We start from the raw sequence: 20,353 nt of genomic DNA on the forward strand, positions 1-20,353 counted from the left end.
CATCTAAGCCATACATCACCAAGTCCAATGCAAAGCGTCGGACACAGTGGTGTAAAGCACGTCGCCACTGGACTCTAGAGCAGTGGAGACATGTTCTCTGGAGTGATGAATCACGCTTTTCCATCTGGCAATCTGATGGACCAGTCTGGGTTTGGAGGTTTCCTGGAAAACGCTACATTTCGGACTGCATTGTGCTAAGTGTGAAATATGGTGGAGGAGGAATTATGGTGTGGGGTTGTTTTTCAGGAGTTGGGCTTGGCCCCTTAGTTCCAGTGAAAGGAACTAGGATACCAAAAACATTTTGGACAATTCCATGCTTCCTTGTGGGAACAGTTTAGAGCGGGCCCCTTCCTCTTCCAACATGACTGTGCACCAGTGCACAAAGCAAGGTCCATAAAACAAGGATGACAGAGTCTGGTGTGGATTAACTTGACTGGCCTGCACAGAGTCCTGACCTGAACCCGATAGAACACCTTTGGGATGAATTAGAACGGCGACTGAGAGCCAGGCCTTCTCGACCAACATCAGTGTGTGACCTCACCAATGCGCTTTTGGAAGAACGGTCGAAAATTCCTTGTGGACAGCCTTCACAGAAGAGTTGAAGCTGTAATAGCTGCAAAAGGTGGACCGACATCATATTGAACCCTATGGGTTAGGACTGGGATGGCACTTCAAGTTCATATGTGAGTCAAGGCAGGTGGCCAAATACTTTTGGCAATATAGTGTACCTTTGTTCCTCTTTTAACAAGTGGGGGTGTGTGCTAGCACTGCTACCGTATTTTTCGGACTACAAGTCACAGTTTTTTTCATAGTTTGGCCGGGGGTGCGACTTATACTCAGGAGCGACTTATGTGTGAAATTATTAACACATTACCGTAAAATATCAAATAATATTATTTAGCTCATTCACGTAAGAGACTAGACGTGGGATTTAGCGATTAGGAGTGACAGATTGTTTGGTAAACGTATAGCATGTTCTATACGTTATAGTTATTTAAATGACTCTTACCATAATATGTTACGTTAACATACCAGGCACGTTCTCAGTTGGTTATTTATGCGTCGTATAACGTACACTTATTCAGCCTGTTCTTCACTATTCTTTATCTTAAATTGCCTCTGAAATGTCTATTCTTGGTGTTGGGTTTTATCAAATAAATTTTCCCCAAAAATGCAACTTATACTCCAGTGCGACTTATGTTTTTTTCCTTCTTTATTATGCATTTTCGGCCGGTGCGACTTATACTCCGGAGCCACTTATACTCCGAAAAATACGGTAGATAATATTACAGTAACACACGTACACACCGAACCATCAAAACTGTTCAATGCCTGATTTTGTATCGTTGTGTGGATTGTGTTACAGATAAAACCTCTCTTCAGACATGTTCACATTCCTTAACGATTATGTGCGACAAAAAAAACCATCAAAGCTTGATAGTGGAATTAACAACTTTATGTGTTGTAGAGATGACATGTTAGGGAAGAAAAAGTAAAATCAAAATGTTCACGTTAGTATCTTTGATCCAAAGCAGAGAAAAAGTCCCCTCATGAACTTAAAAAACATGCAAAGATATTTCATTGTGTGCTTCAACTTGCACTATCGATGCAAAGAGCGCTGCTAAATTTACAGAAAAATCTGGAGCCATCATTATATTAAACATAATTATAAAATAATTACTATCCGCATACCCAAAATCAGCTGACTAAGCGATCGCGTGTAAAAGAAAATAAGTCACACTCGACAAATTCAACAAGACGCTAAAAAAGGGGAAAAATGTCACAAAAAATCTTGCTTACATTGCAATTTAGTTTTTAAAGGTGAAAAAAAAAAACATCAGCTGGAATCAGTGTGTAATCCCCCAGTCAGACAGCAGGGCGGCGCTGCAAAGCATCATAACCTACATGCAGTTCTATTTTCAACCACCGGGTAAAGAATAGAGAAAAAAGAAATCCATTTGTGGATTCACAAACTTATCCTAAAATACATACAGTATTTGGTTTTGTACATTTTTTTTTTTACACAATCTCTTTTAAAAAGAATATTTCTAAATAAATCTGATAAAACGGGAGATAGCTTATCTTGGCACCTGGCTAGCATTGACTACACCAAGCAGCGCAACGATTATGTCAAGTGAGATGGACGACGGTTGGAAATGGATGATGTCATTGTTTGTTAGAATTCTCTTAGGGCGTTTGTTGTGGCTGTTAAAAGCGTTTTTCCGGAATTGTGCGGAACATAAAAGTGGCGGAAAGTTTTTAAGTCAGTAATCCAGTCGGGGCTAATTTGACAGATGTGGTCCTCTAGTGAAGGGTGGGGGGTTCTCCATCAGGAGCTTGCGAGCTGGACGTAGTTAGCGGGATAAAGGCCCACCTGGCCGCTGCTCAGCTGTCCTTTACACCAGCCCTGCTCGTCTTCCTCGCCCAGCTTCAGCAGCTCCTCTCCTGCAGGATGAGCACACACACTCCGTTACAAGAACACTGGTGTTGCACCACTACATCATCCAGTAGTCACAAGTAATTGGACCGGGGGCCTCATGTAGCAAGCTTGCTTACACACAAAAACCAGCCGTACGACATTTTTCCACGGCAAAGTTGGCATGTATCAAGACTGACGTTGACGTGGAAAATGGCTGACGTACACACATTTCTACAGGCTGTGGATACTTTGGTCGTTTGGGCTTTGCCAACATTTCATTTGAACAATGCAAGGACAACAGATGCACTTTTTCGCCAATGCATTTAATGCTTCATATACATATTCATATTAGGGAGGACATATTAATTTATACAGGCGATCAATTCGCCGCCTATTGCTGTCAAAATGTGATTCTGTGACTCCTTGGCCAAGTCAGGTGGACAGAATGGGTGGACGCGGCACCGCATAGCAGTGTTTGTCAACCACTGGGCCGTGAGATAGTCTGGTGTGCCATGGGAGATTATGTAACTTCACCTAATTGGGTTTAAAATAGAGATGTCCGATAATGGCTTTTTTGCCGATATCCAATATTCCGATATTGTCCAACTCTTAATTACCGATTCCGATATCAACCGATACCGATATATACAGCTGTGGAATTAACACATTATTATGCCTAATTTTGTTGTGATGCCCCGCTGGATGCATTAAACAATGTAACAAGGTTTTCCAAAATAAATCAACTCAAGTTATGGAAAAAAATGCCAACATAGCACTGCCATATTTATTATTGAAGTTACAAAGTGCATTATTTTTTGTAACATGCCTCAAAACAGCAGCTTGGAATTTGGGACATGCTCTCCCTGAGAGAGCATGTGTATATTGTAGCGTCCCGGAAGAGTTAGCGCTGCAAGGGGTTCTGGGTATTTGTTCGGTTGTGTTTATGTTGTGTTACGGTGCGGATGTGTTTGTCATTCTTTTTTGGTGTGGGTTCACAGTGTGGCGCATATTTGTAACAGTGTTAAAGTTGTTTATACGGACACCCTCAGTGTGACCTGTATGGCTGTTGACCAAGTACTGAATGAATTGCATTCACTTGTGTGTGTGAAAAGCCATAGATATTATGTGACTGGGCCAGCACGCAAAGGCAGTGCCTTTAAGGTTAATTGGCGCTATGTACTTCTCCCTACGTCCGTGTACACAGCGGCGTTTTAAAAAGTCATAAATTTTACTTTTTGAAACAGATACCGAATTTTGAAACCGATACCGATAATTTCCAATATTACATTTTAAAGCATTTATCGGCCCATAATATCGTCAGTCCGATATTATCGGACATCTCTAATTAAAAATATTTTTTGCACATAAGTAATTATAATCCGTAAATAATGTGTCGTTGTTGAGTGTCTGTGCTGTCTCGAGCTCGGCAGAGTAACCGTGTAATACTCTTCCATATCAGTAGGTGGCAGCAGGTAGCTAATTGCTTTGTAGATGTCGGAAACACATCGTGTAGTGATCACAACATGCAGACGACAGTGGGAGTCAGCGTGCAGGTAATAAGGTATCTTATGCTTGAACCAAAAATAAACAAAAGGCGAGTGCCACTAAGAAAAGGCATTGAAGCTTAGGCATGGCTATGCAAAACGAAACTGAAACTGAACTGGCTGCAAAGTAAACAAAACACAAAATCCTGGACGACAGCAAAGACTTACAGCGTGTGGAGCAGAGACGGCGTCCACAAAGTACATCCGTACATGACATGACAATCAACAAAGTCCCCACAAAGAAGGAAAGCGTCCGCACAACTTAAATAGTCTGGATTTCGAAAAACAAATCAGGTGCTGAGAATATCGCTCAAAAGAAGACATGAAACTGCAACAGGAAAATACCAACAAAACAGGAAAAAACACCAAAATAGGAGCACAAGACAAGAACAAGGAAAACAGCAAAAAAACTCAAAATAAGTCAAGGCGTGATGTGACAGGTGGTGACAGTACACCTACTTTGAGACAAGAGCTATAGTGATGAATGCTTGGTTATGGTTTGAATTTATATCCAACAATTGGGAGAACGACTTTTTACTGTCAATATCGGCTACTGAGTTTCGTTTTTTAATGATTTCTGCTTGTGGTGTGCCACAGGATTTTTTCAATGAAAAAAATGTGCCTTGTCTCAAAAAAGGTTGAAAAACACTGCCGTAGAGGATGTCACTCTGCAAAAAGCTCTCCTGGGTTTTATTAATAAATTGAGTAGTCAAACAAGAGTAAAAGTCTTTCATATCTTTTGTGATATGCTGGAATGTTTCAATGTACAAACCCCGTTTCCATATGAGTTGGGAAATTGTGTTAGATGTAAATATAAACGGAATACAATGATTTGCAAATCCTTTTCAACCCATATTCAGTTGAATGCACTACAAAGACAACATATTTGATGTTCAAACTCAAAAACTTTATTTTTTTTTGCAAATAATAATTAACTTAGAATTTCATGGCTGCAACACGTGCCAAAGTAGTTGGGAAAGGGCATCTTTCACTGCTGTGTTACATGGCCTTTCCTTTTAACAACACTCAGTAAACGTTTGGGAACTGAGGAGACACATTTTTTAAGCTTTTTAGGTGGAATTCTTTCCCATTCTTGCTTGATGTACAGCTTAAGTTGTTCAACAGTCCGGGGGTCTCCGTTGTGGTATTTTAGGCTTCATAATGCGCCACACATTTTCAATGGGAGACAGGTCTGGACTACAGGCAGGCCAGTCTAGTACTCGCACTCTTTTACTATGAAGCCACGTTGATGTAACACGTGGCTTGGCATTGTCTTGCTGAAATAAGCAGGGGCGTCCATGGAAACGTTGCTTGGATGGCAACATATGTAGCTCCAAAACCTGTATGTACCTTTCAGCATTAATGGCGCCTTCACAGATGTGTAAGTTACCCATGTCTTGGGCACTAATACACCCCCATACCATCACAGATGCTGGCTTTTCAACTTTGCGCCTATAACAATCCGGATGGTTCTTTTCCTCTTTGGTCCGGAGGACACGACGTCCACAGTTTCCAAAAACAATTTGAAATGTGGACTCGTCAGACCACAGAATACTTTTCCACTTTGCATCAGTCCATCTTAGATGAGCTCAGGCCCAGCGAAGCCGACGGCGTTTCTGGGTGTTGTTGAGAAACGGTTTCCGCCTTGCATAGGAGAGTTTTAATTTGCACTTACAGATGTAGCGACCAACTGTAGTTACTGACAGTGGGTTTCTGAAGTGTTCCTGAGCCCATGTGGTGATATCCTTTACACACTGATGTCGCTTGTTGATGCAGTACAGCCTGAGGGATCGAACCCTTTGATGATATTACAGACCGTAGATGGTGAAATCCCTAAATTCCTTGCAATAGCTGGTTGAGAAAGGTTTTTCTTAAGCTGTTCAACAATTTGCTCACGCATTTGTTGACAAAGTGGTGACCCTCGCCCCATCCTTGTTTGTGAATGACTGAGCATTTCATGGAATCTACTTTTATACCCAATCATGGCACCCACATGTTCCCAATTTGCCTGTTCACCTGTGGGATGTTCCAAATAAGTGTTTGATGAGCATTCCTCAACTTTATCAGTATTTATTGCCACCTTTCCCAACTTCTTTGTCACGTGTTGCTGGCATCAAATTCTAAAGTTAATGATTATTTGCAAAAAAATTTTTTTTATCAGTTTGAACATCAAATATGTTGTCTTTGTAGCATATTCAACTGAATATGGGTTGAAAATGATTTGCAAATCATTGTATTCCGTTTATATTTACATCTAACACAATTTCCCAAGTCATATGGAAACGGGGTTTGTAAAAGATTTCAAACAAATCCATCTATCCATTTCCGGGGAGGGAGCTATCCATTTAACATAATGTTTACATGAAACTCTAATCTGGTTCATGTGAGCAGGCTACTGTACGAAAACATTTTGTTGTAAGTTACAACAATTATTTTACATTGGGGTAATCAGAGTCACCGACCTCTTCTAAAGTTTTATGTATCATTGTAGCGACTATCTTTTCAAACGGGGTGCAGCACTCATTTCTCAGTCTTGGCCACACACATCCATCTTGCTTTTCACTTTCTTCCTGACACCACCATTTTTTGTAATTTATTCCCGCCTGTGTTCACTTCTCAGAGACACGGCTACTTTCAATATGATTTGCGTATTTATAAGGGGGCGTGGCCTAGGCATCTGGGACCAATTTCAAGTTGATTGCGACGTAACAAGGAAATGTGCATAGCTTTTCCACTTTAACACATCTGAGTTTTTACTTGCATACGTAGTTTTCTGGATTTGAACGTACGTCTATTTTTAGTAGGAAAGCCAAGCAACTCTTAATGCATGAGGCCCCAGGTCCTAGTAATACAACCAAACAGCGTCACAATGCCCACGATGAAAATTTGGACAGGCCGTGTGCCCAGAAGCGTTGCCTCATCCCGGAGGTGTAGTGCTCCACTGTCAAAGGTAATGATCCTTCCACAGGTTCACATACAGAAATTTTGTTACAACTTTGACTTCCACTAGTTAGTCAAGTTTGATGTCTTGTCGGTACAGCGCCAGAACCAAGGACCGCACCAAACAATCCAATCTCCACTGTGTTTGTTTATTAGAGTGGTTTTACTTTACTTTTGTAGGTGGAAAAGGTAGCAAATGAAATCTTTGTTCTTTTTATAAGTATCTGAAATAATCACTTTATGGCTGCTAGATTCACATCATGTGGCTTTATACTGACATCTAGTGGCCAGTTAGTATACACTACTGCAGACCTGGGCAAATTAAGGCCCGTTGAGTTTTTCAATCTAGCCCGCCGGATATTCCCAAAAAATGTGTTTAGATCTTTAAGATGGAAGGTGTAGCTGCCATTATGATGTGCAGTGATGTTTTCAAATGACCGTAAGTCTTGAACTATACAAAGTATGTCAATGGTTGCAATCTGTGCTTTTGCATGATAGTTACTAAGGTAATCTAATTAGTTACTATGGTAATGTAAGTCACAGCAGCTCAGACGAGGCACCGAGCAGTGCGGGTGGGGAGCGTTTCCACAGAGTGTTTCCAGAGCGGCCAGCCTGAAATGTGGGTGTCAGGGACAGACACGGAAGGAGATTTTTACAACCAAAGTTCTAAAGCTTAGCAATATATCAGATATATCAGATAGTAGGTGGGGTTTTTATACCCTTCGCGTTCATATTTCGCTGTGTTTGTTGAAGTTTTGTTGCGTTTTGGTTGATTGTAAAATATGTCGATTGAGAGGGGGTGGGAAATTCATATGTTGTCTATATTCAGTGTTTTATCGTTCATAGTTAATATTGTAAATCCCACATTCTTTATTTTCATGTACATTCTGGGTGTCTCATTCAGTAAAAAAACTTAAAATTCCATTCCATTATTTAAGGCGGTCTGTCATAACGTTTTCAGCACTCAATCAGACATTGTGAGGTTTTGTATTAGTGTTCCTAAAAATCAGATATAACGGCCCCCAGACAAAAATGTTTTTCTAAATTTGGCCCGCGAGTCAAAATAATTGACCAGGCCTGAACTACTGTCATCACAATCTATTTATTTCTCTCTTACAAAACATATATGATTCAACTGACTGATAGTCGACTGCGGGCAAAATCTGACAAATCAGATTGGACTATGAAAATCCTTAGACAGCTCTAGTGCTCACCTCACATTAATGCAAACATTTTATGACAAATAAATTACATTTTTATACAGCATGAAGTAGTCAGTGTACGGTCGTGTAACATTTACTGCACGATAAAAACATTCCTGTCTAAACCTCTGGCATAAACGATCTCATCAATTATTGGCTAGTGACAAAATGGTTCAATGATCATGACATTCTTAGTCAAATGCAGCAGTCTGTATCGCCCATTATTTAGATCGGAAGATAACTTCAGCCTCATTAGCATAACTGGGTTCTATGCGCCAACTGGTGGTGAGAATATGCAAAGGAAAAGTGAAGTTACACACAAACCTTTTCTACACAAACATATCTACGTCATGCACACACAAATCTGCCACGGTACAAGTGTAGCAAAAGTCATGTGGGGGGAAAAAAACAGCCAATTGAGGGTTGCTGCTTTACACAGAGTTGAACACGGACACACAATTATTATTATTAATAATTTTTTTTTTTACACATACACACCCAAATGGCAACACGTCCACAGACTGTTTTTACACACACACACAAATTGCAACACGAACACTAGTGATGGGAAATATCTAAATGATTTCCTATTATTGGTTCTGATTTAAATCCTTTGGTTTTTGCCCTTAAAGTCCTCCTTTGTCCGGGGACTTATTTACAACAAAAACGACAAAAGATTTTGTGACAATAAAAATATTGATTTATTCATTGTAGTATCGACTATATACGGTTCTTACACTTGGTATGGCTAGTCGATATTTGTATCGATCCACCCATTTTGTTTACATTCAAAGTGGAACTGCACATTCTGGGCATTTTTGCTTATCGTTTACAATCCTTATTAGAGACAAGAAGACAAACGTTTGTTTTTTTTGCAGTCTAACATGTAAAAATCGTCTCGTTCTTGGTTTGCTAGCAATGCAGCTAATGGGAGCAATCAATTTTACTTCTAAATCACTTTAAACATGTATTCAATAACCGTCAATGCTGTATTCACGTTCTGTAACCTGTATAATAACCAAGCTGTAGCGACATTGTTATTGTGAGGAACTATTTTTGTAGCGTAGTAACACATCGGCGTGCTTCGGTATTAGCCATAAAAGCTAACTGCGGCAAGAGATAAGCTAGCTTCTACAACAACCCAAATTGTGTTTGAGTTTGTAATGGACGACAATGCGATAAGACACCAATCTGTACTGACTGAAAAAAATGAACATGAAAAACAAAACACTGTAAAGTATTATTTCATGTTTTGTTTGTACACAGCTAAGCTAGCCAGACAGTGTATGTACTGTAGTTGTAACAACACGTGCTGTGTGTATCATGATCGATATAAAGTGTGACTCACTCGATGGACAGTTGTATCTTTGGTCCAGCTGGCCGGGGACGTTTTTTCTGGTTTATTTGGGATAAGCACGCCATTTATGTCCAAATAGTTTGTCTCCAAATTCCAAATTTTGAGGCTTCGAGTCGCTTTCACGGTTCACCTCACTCTACCGGCTTCAGTCTGCTCCAAGGTTTCAGCCTCTTCTTCGCGCTCGCTTTTAGAAGCAGCAGTTCATCCTTCGTTCATTAAGGTTAAAAAAGATAAGGTTGTGAATCCTCATTTGTCCAAAAATAGTCATCTTCCCAAGTCTGCCATGATTAGATCACACACACGTTTCGTATCCGGAAGTAGGAACACACATTGTCGGACGTGCGCTGCTATGGAAATCAATGCACGGAAGATAAAAAATTATCAAAATACGGGAAATATTGAACATATTACATATCGTTACGAATGTGTCTGTTACTACATTATATCTAGCGTGTATATGAAACGTTGGATGGTTTTGAAGGCTACAACGGTGACTCCCATTAGCCGCATCCTCCAAACATTTTTTTTCATCTTTAAAATCCTAAATAAAAAAAACCGTGTGTTCTTCTCTCTCATAATGATTGTGGACGATAGGCATAATTTCAACAAAAAAAGTGCAGTTCCCCTTTAAGAGCTCCAGCTGACTGTTAGCCAGTCTTAATATATTCTCCTGCATGATTAGCTATTCCTTGTCCTCTAGAAATAATGTATTTGCTGCCATGCAGGCGATGACTGCTGACTTAGAAGTGGCGTTGAACTATGGAGGGATGTTAGCTGAGAGGACGCCATTGTTCTCTTGTTGCTGCAGAATTTGCGGGACACAGCTAGAATGTGTCATCAACATGCATTATTATGATATAACTTTAGCATTGAAAGCTCTATCGTCCGCCAAATTTAAATTGTGTATATCGTCTATACCATGGGTGTCAAACTCTGGCCCGCGGGCCAAATTTTGCCCGCCGCGTAATTTCACTTGGCCCTTGAGGCCATATCAAATTAACACTAGAGCTATCCCGCCGATTATATACAGCGGCGGTGCCGCGGTACCACCGAATTCACCGCTAATTCTCATACTTGCCAACCCTCCCGGGAGACTCCCAAATTTCAATGCCCCTCCCGAAAATCGTCACGTCCGCTTTTCATCCAGTCCAACGAGTGCTGGCCTAGTCACATAACATGTGCGGCTTCTGCACGCACACACAAGTTAATGCAACGCATACTTGATCAACAGTGATACAGGTTACACTGAGGGTGACCGTATAAACAACTTTAACACTGTTAGAAATATACGCCACACTGTGAATCCACACCAAACAAGAATGCCAAACACGTTTCGGGAGAACATCCGCACCGTAACACAACATAAACACAACAGAACAAATACCCAGAATCCTTTGCAGCACTAACTCTTCCGGGACGCTACAAGGTGTGTGTGTGTGGGGGGCGGGGGGGTTTGGTGGTAGCGGGGGTGTATTTTGTAGCGTCCCGGAAGAGTTAGTACTGCAAAGGGTTCTAGGTATTTGTTTTGTTGTGTTTATGTTGTGTTACGGTGCGGATGTTCTCCCAAAATGTGTTTGTCATTCTTGTTTGGTGAGGATTCACAGTTTGGCGTATATTTCTAACAGTGTTAAAGTTGTTTATACGCCCACCCTCAGTGTAACCTGTATCGCTGTTGATCAAGTGTGCGTTGCATTCACGTGTGTGTACGTACAGAAGCTGCACATATCTTGTGACTGGGCCGGCACGTTGTTAGAATGGATGAAAAGCGAACGTGACGACAGCTCGTAGAGGACATTAAAGGCAGTGTCTTTAAAGCACGCCCCCAAGACTGTGGTCCGGGTTGACTACGAGATATAACGACTGATGAACAACTTCGTTCGATAATGAAGGTTGCCTCAGCTCAAAGCCTGAGCCCCGACATTAATGAACTAGCATCCAAGAAAAGACGCCAGGTATCTGGCTTGGGCACATCAGATTAGATCAGTGTGTTGCAAACTGAGCAGTTTAAAGTCCTGAATGGTTGGTTTATTCATTGTTATTTTATTTTCAAATGTATTAGCCTGTGGAAAAAGTTAATGTTGATATTTACCTCAGAAGGCTGCAAATAGAAAAGAGGCATTCAATTTTTATTTAAATTGTATTTGATATGCCATTGATATTTTTTAATTATTATTATTATTTGAAACTCAATTTAGCATGTCACTATAAAGTTATATAAGCTTTGCTTGTTCATTATTCAATGCAAAACTTGTTTGGGTCCCTATTAAAAGGTTAATTTGTTCAACCTTGGCCCACGGCTTTGTTCAGTTTTAAATTTTGGCCCACTCTGTATTTGAGTTTGACACCCCTGGTCTATACCGTGCAACCTTACGCATTGGACTGTAAGTAGAATTTGACAAATACCAAGGTCAAAAATTGGTTGTCCAAAAGAAGCGTTAGAAGGCTGTAATCATGTGTATCCCAGCACCATATAATAAAACTATCACAGGTAATATTATTTAACATCTTTGACAATCATCGTGATTTTGTAACAATCCACTTTTTTATTCATATGCTGAAGTTTAACGTATTAAACATAAAAACATACCAAAACTTCTCCCACGACCGTGATTGTCGTGATTCGAACCCAAGACCTTCTGCTTTGCAAAGCAAGTACTAATGACACTCATCATAGAGCCACCGGAAGCGAAGACGGAAAATTATATTTCACACCGAAATCGCAACATTTTCATTTGCAAATTGCTTTGCTACAATAATACTTCATACCCTCTCTGCTCTGCTGTGTCCCTCTCACAGTGTCACAGTAACATAATCAAACAAGGAAGAATGACAAACTGTGCGACAAGGACACAGGTCAATCTAAGGTTTGTTAAAGAGTTTTGGATTGTTTAGGAAGAAGGATAAAATCGACTGTAAAACAACATTAGCACGACTATTTTGAGACATGGCGTGAAGAGACCAACGACATGGAGAAGTCTAGTGCTAGCTCAAAGACACACAACAGGACCAAGAAGCAAATATTCAAGGCTTCCATAACTCCAGCAAGAAAAGATAACCCCTTCAAAAGTCTGTTTCATTGTTAATCTTTCTGTGTGGAGTTTGCATGTTCTCCCTGTGACTGCGTGAGTTACTGCGGCTTCCTCCCATCTCCAAAGACATGCACCTGGGGATAGGTTGATTGGCAACACTAAATTGGCCCTAGTGTGTGAATGTGAGAGTGAATGTTGTCTGTCTATCTGTGTTGGCCCTGTGATGAGGTGGCGACTTGTCCAAGGTGTACCCCGCCGCCCGCCCGAAAGCAGCTGGGATAGGCTCCAGCACCCCCGCGACCCCGAACGGGACAAGCGGTGGAAAATGGATGGATGTTAAAGACTTGAGATGGTATTGTTGTGCACAATGATAAATACATTGGAGCCTCCGTACAAGTCAACACTTTACCTTAGAGTTGTGTAATAAAATAAAGAATTAATTAAATTTTTTACATATTAAAAATCTGTTTTCATTGTGAGAGCGGCTTTCCTAAGTGCTGTAAGTTTAATAATGTGTTACAGTAATAAACACAATGATTATGTGATGGTCAAAAACAAATACTTGCTCGGTGGGCTTTTGTAAAGTATATATTTTTTAAGATAAACTGGGCCATATTTAAAGAACTGACCTATATACCATCAAATAAAAGTCTACTTTAAAAAATAAACTGTACCAGATTGCATCGAATCAAACCCTACTCAATCGAAATTGTATCATTATGACATGAATTGTACGGTTCTCCATGTTTTGTACTGTATCAAATCATTTCATATTAGACACTTTTGCTATTAAAAATTCTATAAAATACCATAATATAGGATAATTTGAGTCTTACAATACTGGATATTAGCAAACGCAAACAGAATACATCCTGCACATGATGTTGGGCGCTGTTTCGCGCGTCTCTTTACAGCCAGGTGAGGGTGCTGTTCTGCCAGTGGCAGCTTTTGTCCCCCCCCCCCCCCCAACAGTGCTGATCGTTTATTTAAAGGTTAATTTCTTAACTCATAAAACTAGGGATGGGAATTGATACGATTTTTTCAGTTACGATTCCACTTTCAAATCTGCTCAATGATTTGGTTCTTTAATAAGAATCATTGAGCAAAATAAGAATCTTATTGATTCTTATTTGTAAAAAAAAAAGAGAACAAAAAGGTGAATTAGCATAAACTTGGATTAGTTTAGAGGTAACATGACCTTAAAAAGCCAACAGTAAGGGCTTAAGAGACACACGGCATAAAAAAAAACTTTTTTGAAAATAAATATAAAAAATAAAACTTGTCGAAATTACACAAGAATGTAACATTTACATAAACATTTACTTAAACTGTCTCTGTTTGGGGGTTTGTATTTAGGGTTGAGAATCTTCCTCAATCATAACCCTAAAAATATATATATTATGGAAATGACTGAGAGAAAATCTGGTTGGAGGAAAGCATGCAACTTCTCTCTGACTACAATTGAACATTCACCTACCGAAAATCAGGAGCATCTACTGTGGCAAATGGGTGAACGCCTTTGACCACAAACTTAGCCACTGCTCGGTGACTTTCGTCTATCCTGGCCTGAGTGTACTCTTTCGTCCCTGCCGCGATGAAAGTAGAAGCGAGAGGTAGACCTGAACTGGGGCTAGTACTGCCAGCCTCGGAGCCAGTCAGAATGTGTTCCTCGTCATGCTCATCTAAATGAGAAGGCATTAATTTCAATCGTACAGGTAATAGCAGCTTTGACAATTAGGCAAATAGCGCTAACATTATAGGCGGTGTTAATAAGTACTTGTTGTATTTACGGCAGATGACGTGCTAGCGTTACCGCTGCTGGGGTGACATCGGAGCTGTCCAAAAACACAACATTCATTTGCAGTTATTGCATGCTGTGTGTTCAAATATTCTCTTGATGAAACAGCAAACTTGAAATTGTTGCAAGGAGCGCTGGTGCAACCTTTTTTTGTAAAATATAGCCAGTCTTTGGAGCGTTTCTGCATCCGGGGCACCATGTTTCTCGCTGTCGTAGTGACATTATCCCCGCCCGCCGGAAACGTTAGGCAATCGTTTGAAAAATTGGCAAGTGATTACAAATAATTAATAGAATGGTTTTCAATTCCCATCTCTAGGCAACACTGAGCTGTACATTGACTACATTACATTGCTGGTCATTTTTTCAGCTTTGTCAAATTAACAAATACATGTGTTAGTTATAGTTAACATATATATTATTCATATATATATATCCATAATATGTTATTTATATATACATACAGTACATGACAAATGTTAGTCAAATGGTTATTTTTAAAGTTCCTAATCAGATTTTTACACTTTGATGAATCACAATAATTAGTAAATGACTTGCTTAAATTACATTATGGTGCATACATAATGATGTTGTGAATCAAATGAAAAAAAAGTAAAAAGTTAAAAAGGATATTTGCACCAAAAGTGCAACAATAAAAGCACTAATCTTTCAATGTTATGCAATTTCTTCAATATTATGATCATGACCTTAAGATGCTTTCACAGCATGTTAGTGACAAGCAGCTCAATAAATCCATGCATATAGATGTGGCAACACTTCTGTGTGTGACTGTTATTGCCGTTATGTTAAAGCATTACACACATTTCATTACACACATTTCATCATCAGTACTCATATGTACATAATACAGAACATAGTACACATGTGTACACAGTACATAGTACTCATGTACATGTTTGACATGAGCGTGTGTTGAAAATGTGCAAAGAGGCATCACAGCTGGAGATGAAATCCATTGTTTGGACATATGAAAATAACATTTCTCATATTACCATGTTTTGAGCTATACTTTGTTAGTTTGGTAAACTTTGCCAATATGGTATATATTTTACATTGGAGGACATATTGTTTTGATTAATAATCATGGTGGAATAATTTTCTGTTCAACTGCAAATGAGTGAAAAAATACTAATAATTTATTATATGAGACATATGTATGTACTGTACAAAACATCATGGAAAAAGATGAAATAAAAGATTATGAATGAAATTGTATTTCACTGAATTAAATAAGTATTTCATCGCCAAGCAAAACATTACTTAGTGTTAAACGGCACAACTTTCGTGGCTTTTGTAGTTGATTAGCAGGAATGCACACTTGTTAGGAGGTTGTTTAACAAATGTTTACAGATACCATGGTACCTCAACTTAAGAATGCCCTAACTTAAGAATGTTTTGAGATAAGAGCTGTCCCTCAGCTAATTATTAGGCTCTAAATTGCAAGCAAAAATTGGAGTTACAAGTTTTACCATCATATTTGTACATGTCGTATTTGCTGATGTTGCTCTATTGTTGTTGTTGTGTTTGCTGTTGTTGTTTTTGTCTCTCTGTCTAATCCCCCTCTTGTCCCCACAATTCCCCCCCTGTCTTCCTTTTTTTCTCTTTCTATCCCCTCCTGCTCCGGCCCGGCTGCACCAAATGATAATATAAATACATTTAATAAAGTCAAATACAAATAAGGCAACAAGAGAAGTATCCTACACTTCTCTTTTGTAAAGTAAATCTGAACAGCCGATATGGGCATCTACATCAACTATATGATTTGCCTGAGAAGCTGGACAGGACAAAAAAAAAAAAGGAGTTACGAGTATCCCCGCCATTAGTTGGCGTAGCAAATGTCACAGTGAACCCCGTAAGATTCCAGCAAAGCATCTGGTCTTACTCGCTGGCATTAGCTTATAGCTAGATAGCGACATAACTTTTCCAACCACGAGAATGAAGAAAGAGAGTGTGGACATTCACTGACTTAAAGAAATAATTGATCAAAAACATGACAGAGCATGTAGCAAAATAGGTGAAGCAATTCGAGCGTATCACTGCTAACTGCAACATACTCAAGCAGGAGGAGTTTAACGCCAGCCAACGATGTTAAAATAATACCTAAACGGAGGACACTTATCCATAAAAATATTGAGAAGCTGCTCGTGGTGTGTTTGACAAAGAAGCAGCTTGAAAGAGATTGCCTAGAAGTAAACTCTCCAAGGTAAATGCTGTACTTTATTATTACTTTAGTTGTTTGTAGTATATTTTAGTGTAATGTTTGTTATACAATATTTTCTATTTTAAAGTTTTTTTCTTTTTAAAAAGGGGGGCAAGCACTAATTAAATTGATTTTCATTAATTTCAGTGGGAGATGCTGATTTGAGGTATAAAAGTGTTTTGAGTTAAGAGTTCCATCACAGAACAAATTATGCTTTTAAGTGGAGGTACTACAGCACTCTTCAAAAATCCTAAAGGTCTTAAAGTTGTTGCTCTGCAACTGCAAATTTTAGGTACTTCACCGGATTTTTGGTGGAATTAAAGTCCACAGACTAACTAAATTGCCAAGTTGTTTTCTCATCTTTTTCTTTTTTTTCTGTCCTGTCCAACCACTCAGAAATCATATTGTTGATGTAGATGCCCATATCTGCTGTACAGATTTACTTTACACAAGAGAAGTGTGGGATTCTTCTCTTGTTGCCTTATTTATAACTGACTTTATTAAATGGATTTATGTTAATGTTTGGCGCAGCTGGACCGGAGAAGGAAGGGATAGAAAGAGAAAAAAAGGAAGACATAGGGGGAAATTGCAGGGACAAGAGGGATATAAGGCAGAGATAAAAGTTAGCTTCCTAATGTTGTGTTCATATGTTGACAATACAGTGGTACCTGCATTTACAAACCCCTCTTTTTGTGAACTTTCCGATTTACGAAGATTTAGATCGAGCCAAATATGCCTCTCTGTGCGAACCATGTCTCTGTGTACGGATGGTTCATTCATTTATTTTGTGTCCTGCTGGCAGCCAATTTTGTGTTTGCTCAAATTGAAGAGCTTGACGAAGCGGACTTCGTACCATAGCAAGTTTTTCATTGTGATGAAACCCGACTTTTCTGGAAAAAGATGCCTAAGCGTACTTATATTACAGCGGAGAAGTAGATGTGTCCCTTTCAAGAGCACACAAACACGGCCCCTCCTCCTCTCCTCCCTCTCTTTTCTCTCGCTCATCAACTGCTCATTTGCCAATGACAATGTAAAGTAAATATTACTTTTTTTTAATGATTATTATTGTAGCAATATGGTTGTTAAAGTTAGGGATTTTTGCAATTATTGAACATTTGTGAGGGCACCAAAGAGACTTCTGTGTGAGTGTTGGCAAGGCAGCGCATACAGGACAGTTCAGCTTGTTGTTGTTTTGGCTTGTTGATTGAGAGATAGTTGATCCATCATCCCCGTGTAATGCTTGTTTGATATACAGTATTGTATAGCACTGTATATTGTGTTCAAAGTGTAACCTTCACTATTATATGGACTTGTGTCAAAGCTGGAACCTATTATTCATCTGTTCAATAACCAATTAAGTTTGTAAATTGAGGTTCCACTGTACATTTGAATATCTTTGAAAACATTTTTTTCAGTAGTTCAATTTAAAAAGTGAAACTCTTCAATCTTATAGATTCACGACACAAAGTGAAATATTGGAAAAAATATTTTTCTTTATTCCTTAATAGTTTTGATCATTAATAAAAACCCAAAATTCCAAATTCAGTACCTTCTAAAATTGTGAAAAATGTTTAACTACTAATGTTCTGAAGTGAACTCCTGGAGTCACATAATTTTTCATAACTAACATCGTGTGACAATCATTGGTACTTTAACTTAACTTTAACTATTGAACACATATTTATTAAACATTTACTTTATCAAATTTCTCTGTTGAGTGCAAGTTGATGAGACTAACAAGACAGCTACTTGGTTATTCTACACCTCAGATGCAGGTTGAAGGAAGCGTGCCTCTGGCATCAGTTGGGATCAACATTCTTGCTGGTTGTAAGATCAAATATTTACTTCACTCAATCAAAAACTAATAGTTTTTTTTATCTTTATTGAATTTTTTTTTTTTTGTGTGGTTAATATGCCTCTGGTAAAATGACCCTACTGTAAACACTATAGACTGTTCATGTCTTTTTAAACAAAATCAGCAGCATTTCCTAAATCATTACCAATCATTTTGACCCTAATCAATCTTGTTGACCCTAATCAAATGGTACAATAGATGAATCTCTGCTGTGATGCCTCTCCTTTTGAATAATTAGTTGTGGTTAATACCTGCTTTGAAGCTGAGCTCATCCCCCTCCTGACCCGTGTAATCATAGAGCGCTCGGACTCGCACACCCTCTACCTGCTCCTCTTTGGCCTCCAATTCTCCAACACCGTTTGCTGCCACCTTCTTTGGGTTATCTTCATCGGACCAGTCTGATGAATAGTCTTTCACAACCCTAAGTGAGCAGAGGACCAAGATGATAGACAGGCAGTTAGATTAGACATTGCATGTGACCCCGAAGGGAATAAGCGGTAGAAAATGGATGGATGGATGTTCAACATATTGTACACATTCAACATTAAAAGGATGGTGAATATGTACAGTGCAACTAGATAAAACAAAACGTTCCATGATTGGAGAATTACTTGGTAAAAGAAATCATTTATTTCCATTAGAAATGACAGTAATTAAATATGATATAGGTTTAATCTTTCCGGGAATTAAAAAAAAATTATAATCATGAAACATTCTTCAGAGTAAAGGTTGCCCACTGTGTATTAAAATGAAATGTAACTAAACTAAAATCAAATTACTCACACATTAGCACAAACAGCACTGTAAAAGTATAACCTCTGGGCAATGATGGGCAGTAACAAGCTACATGTAGCTAAGCTATGTAGTTTAACTACATTTTCCAGTAGCTTAGCTACTTTTTTAACGTGTAGCTTTTCTTGTAGATTAGGTACTTTTAGACCGATGTAGCTATGTATCTTACATCAAAGCTACTAGCTACAAAGAAAGAAAATGGACTGTGAATCCTGGCCAAAAAAAATATAGAGAAAATACAATGACCTGGATGAATGAGAACATCCATACATACGTAGAAAGTCCATGATGATTGGTTGGTGTTCGTATGATGAGTCAAAATTGGCTAAGCCGATTAGGGCAAAACATTACAGACTGGCCAATCAGGGACAAGATAAGGCGGGTCATCGAAACTAGGAAGTGAAATCATAACAGACAGAGCATTCATGTCACATGTCAATGAGTGAGTCAGAGACAGAAGGACGCTTCAAACTGACTCAAAAAAATAAACATACTTCAAAATGGCAGAGGGATTCTCTCCCGCAGATTAGATTGTTTACTCTGTAAACCAAAAACGTAACTGCTTTCTTCATCTAAGACGTAAAACCACAAATTTAGGAACACACTTTAAGGTGAGTTGAGTTAATGAAAAGTTCCCAAACAACACACGCGTCATTGTTTTTTTTCTCAAGGTACAGATAGATGCTGTTTTTTTTATTGTTGGTAGAGATAATACATAACAAGGGTGTGCCATTTGTACACTCTCAGTTACATTAACAATGATATTATACATGTGAGCCATAGATAGAAATGTTGTTAAATGTAGCTTTGATGTAGCAAGCTACTTTTGCTGTGTAGCTTGTAGTGTAGCTTTCTACAATTCTCTGGGGATAGCTTCCCCTGTAGCTTAGCTACATTTAATGGAGAGTAACTTGTAGCTTAGCTTACTACATTTTCCAAGTAGCTTGCCCATCACTGACTGTAGGGAAGCATCAACACCATGCTAGGGCTGGGCAGCATACAGTATTATACTTAATAGTATTAAGATGCTCTTGGAAGGGCCACAGCTAAATGAGAGGTAGCGTCTACTTCTCCGCTGTGATATTAGTACCCTTTGGCATCTTTTTCCAGAAAAGTCAAGTTTCATCACAATTAAAAACTTCCTATGGTACAAAGCCCGCTTCGTCAAGCTCTTCAATATGAGCAAGCATAAAATGGCT

At 38.9% G+C, this 20,353-nt stretch overlaps 1 protein-coding gene across 7 annotated transcripts in view; it reads right to left on the reverse strand.

Annotated features, from left to right (window-relative positions):
* Positions 1 to 1,417: 1,417 nt before the first annotated feature.
* Positions 1,418 to 20,353, reverse strand: part of pacsin3 (protein kinase C and casein kinase substrate in neurons 3) — a 67,914-nt gene continuing 48,978 nt past the window's right edge. For 6 of the 7 annotated variants that reach the window (XM_062030503.1, XM_062030501.1, XM_062030500.1 and 3 more), the window contains 2 exons: positions 18,614 to 18,783; positions 1,421 to 2,445 (listed from right to left, as the gene is read on the reverse strand). In XM_062030503.1, coding sequence (XP_061886487.1) covers positions 2,330 to 2,445; positions 18,614 to 18,783 — 286 coding nt within the window. In that variant the 3' untranslated portion in view covers positions 1,421 to 2,329. Of the gene's footprint in view, positions 2,446 to 18,613; positions 18,784 to 20,353 lie in introns of all 7 variants that reach the window. The other variant, XM_062030504.1, reaches the window with a different exon arrangement.

Source organism: Entelurus aequoreus, linkage group LG02 (assembly GCF_033978785.1).
Source record: "Entelurus aequoreus isolate RoL-2023_Sb linkage group LG02, RoL_Eaeq_v1.1, whole genome shotgun sequence".
Classification (NCBI taxonomy): Eukaryota; Metazoa; Chordata; class Actinopteri; order Syngnathiformes; family Syngnathidae; genus Entelurus; species Entelurus aequoreus.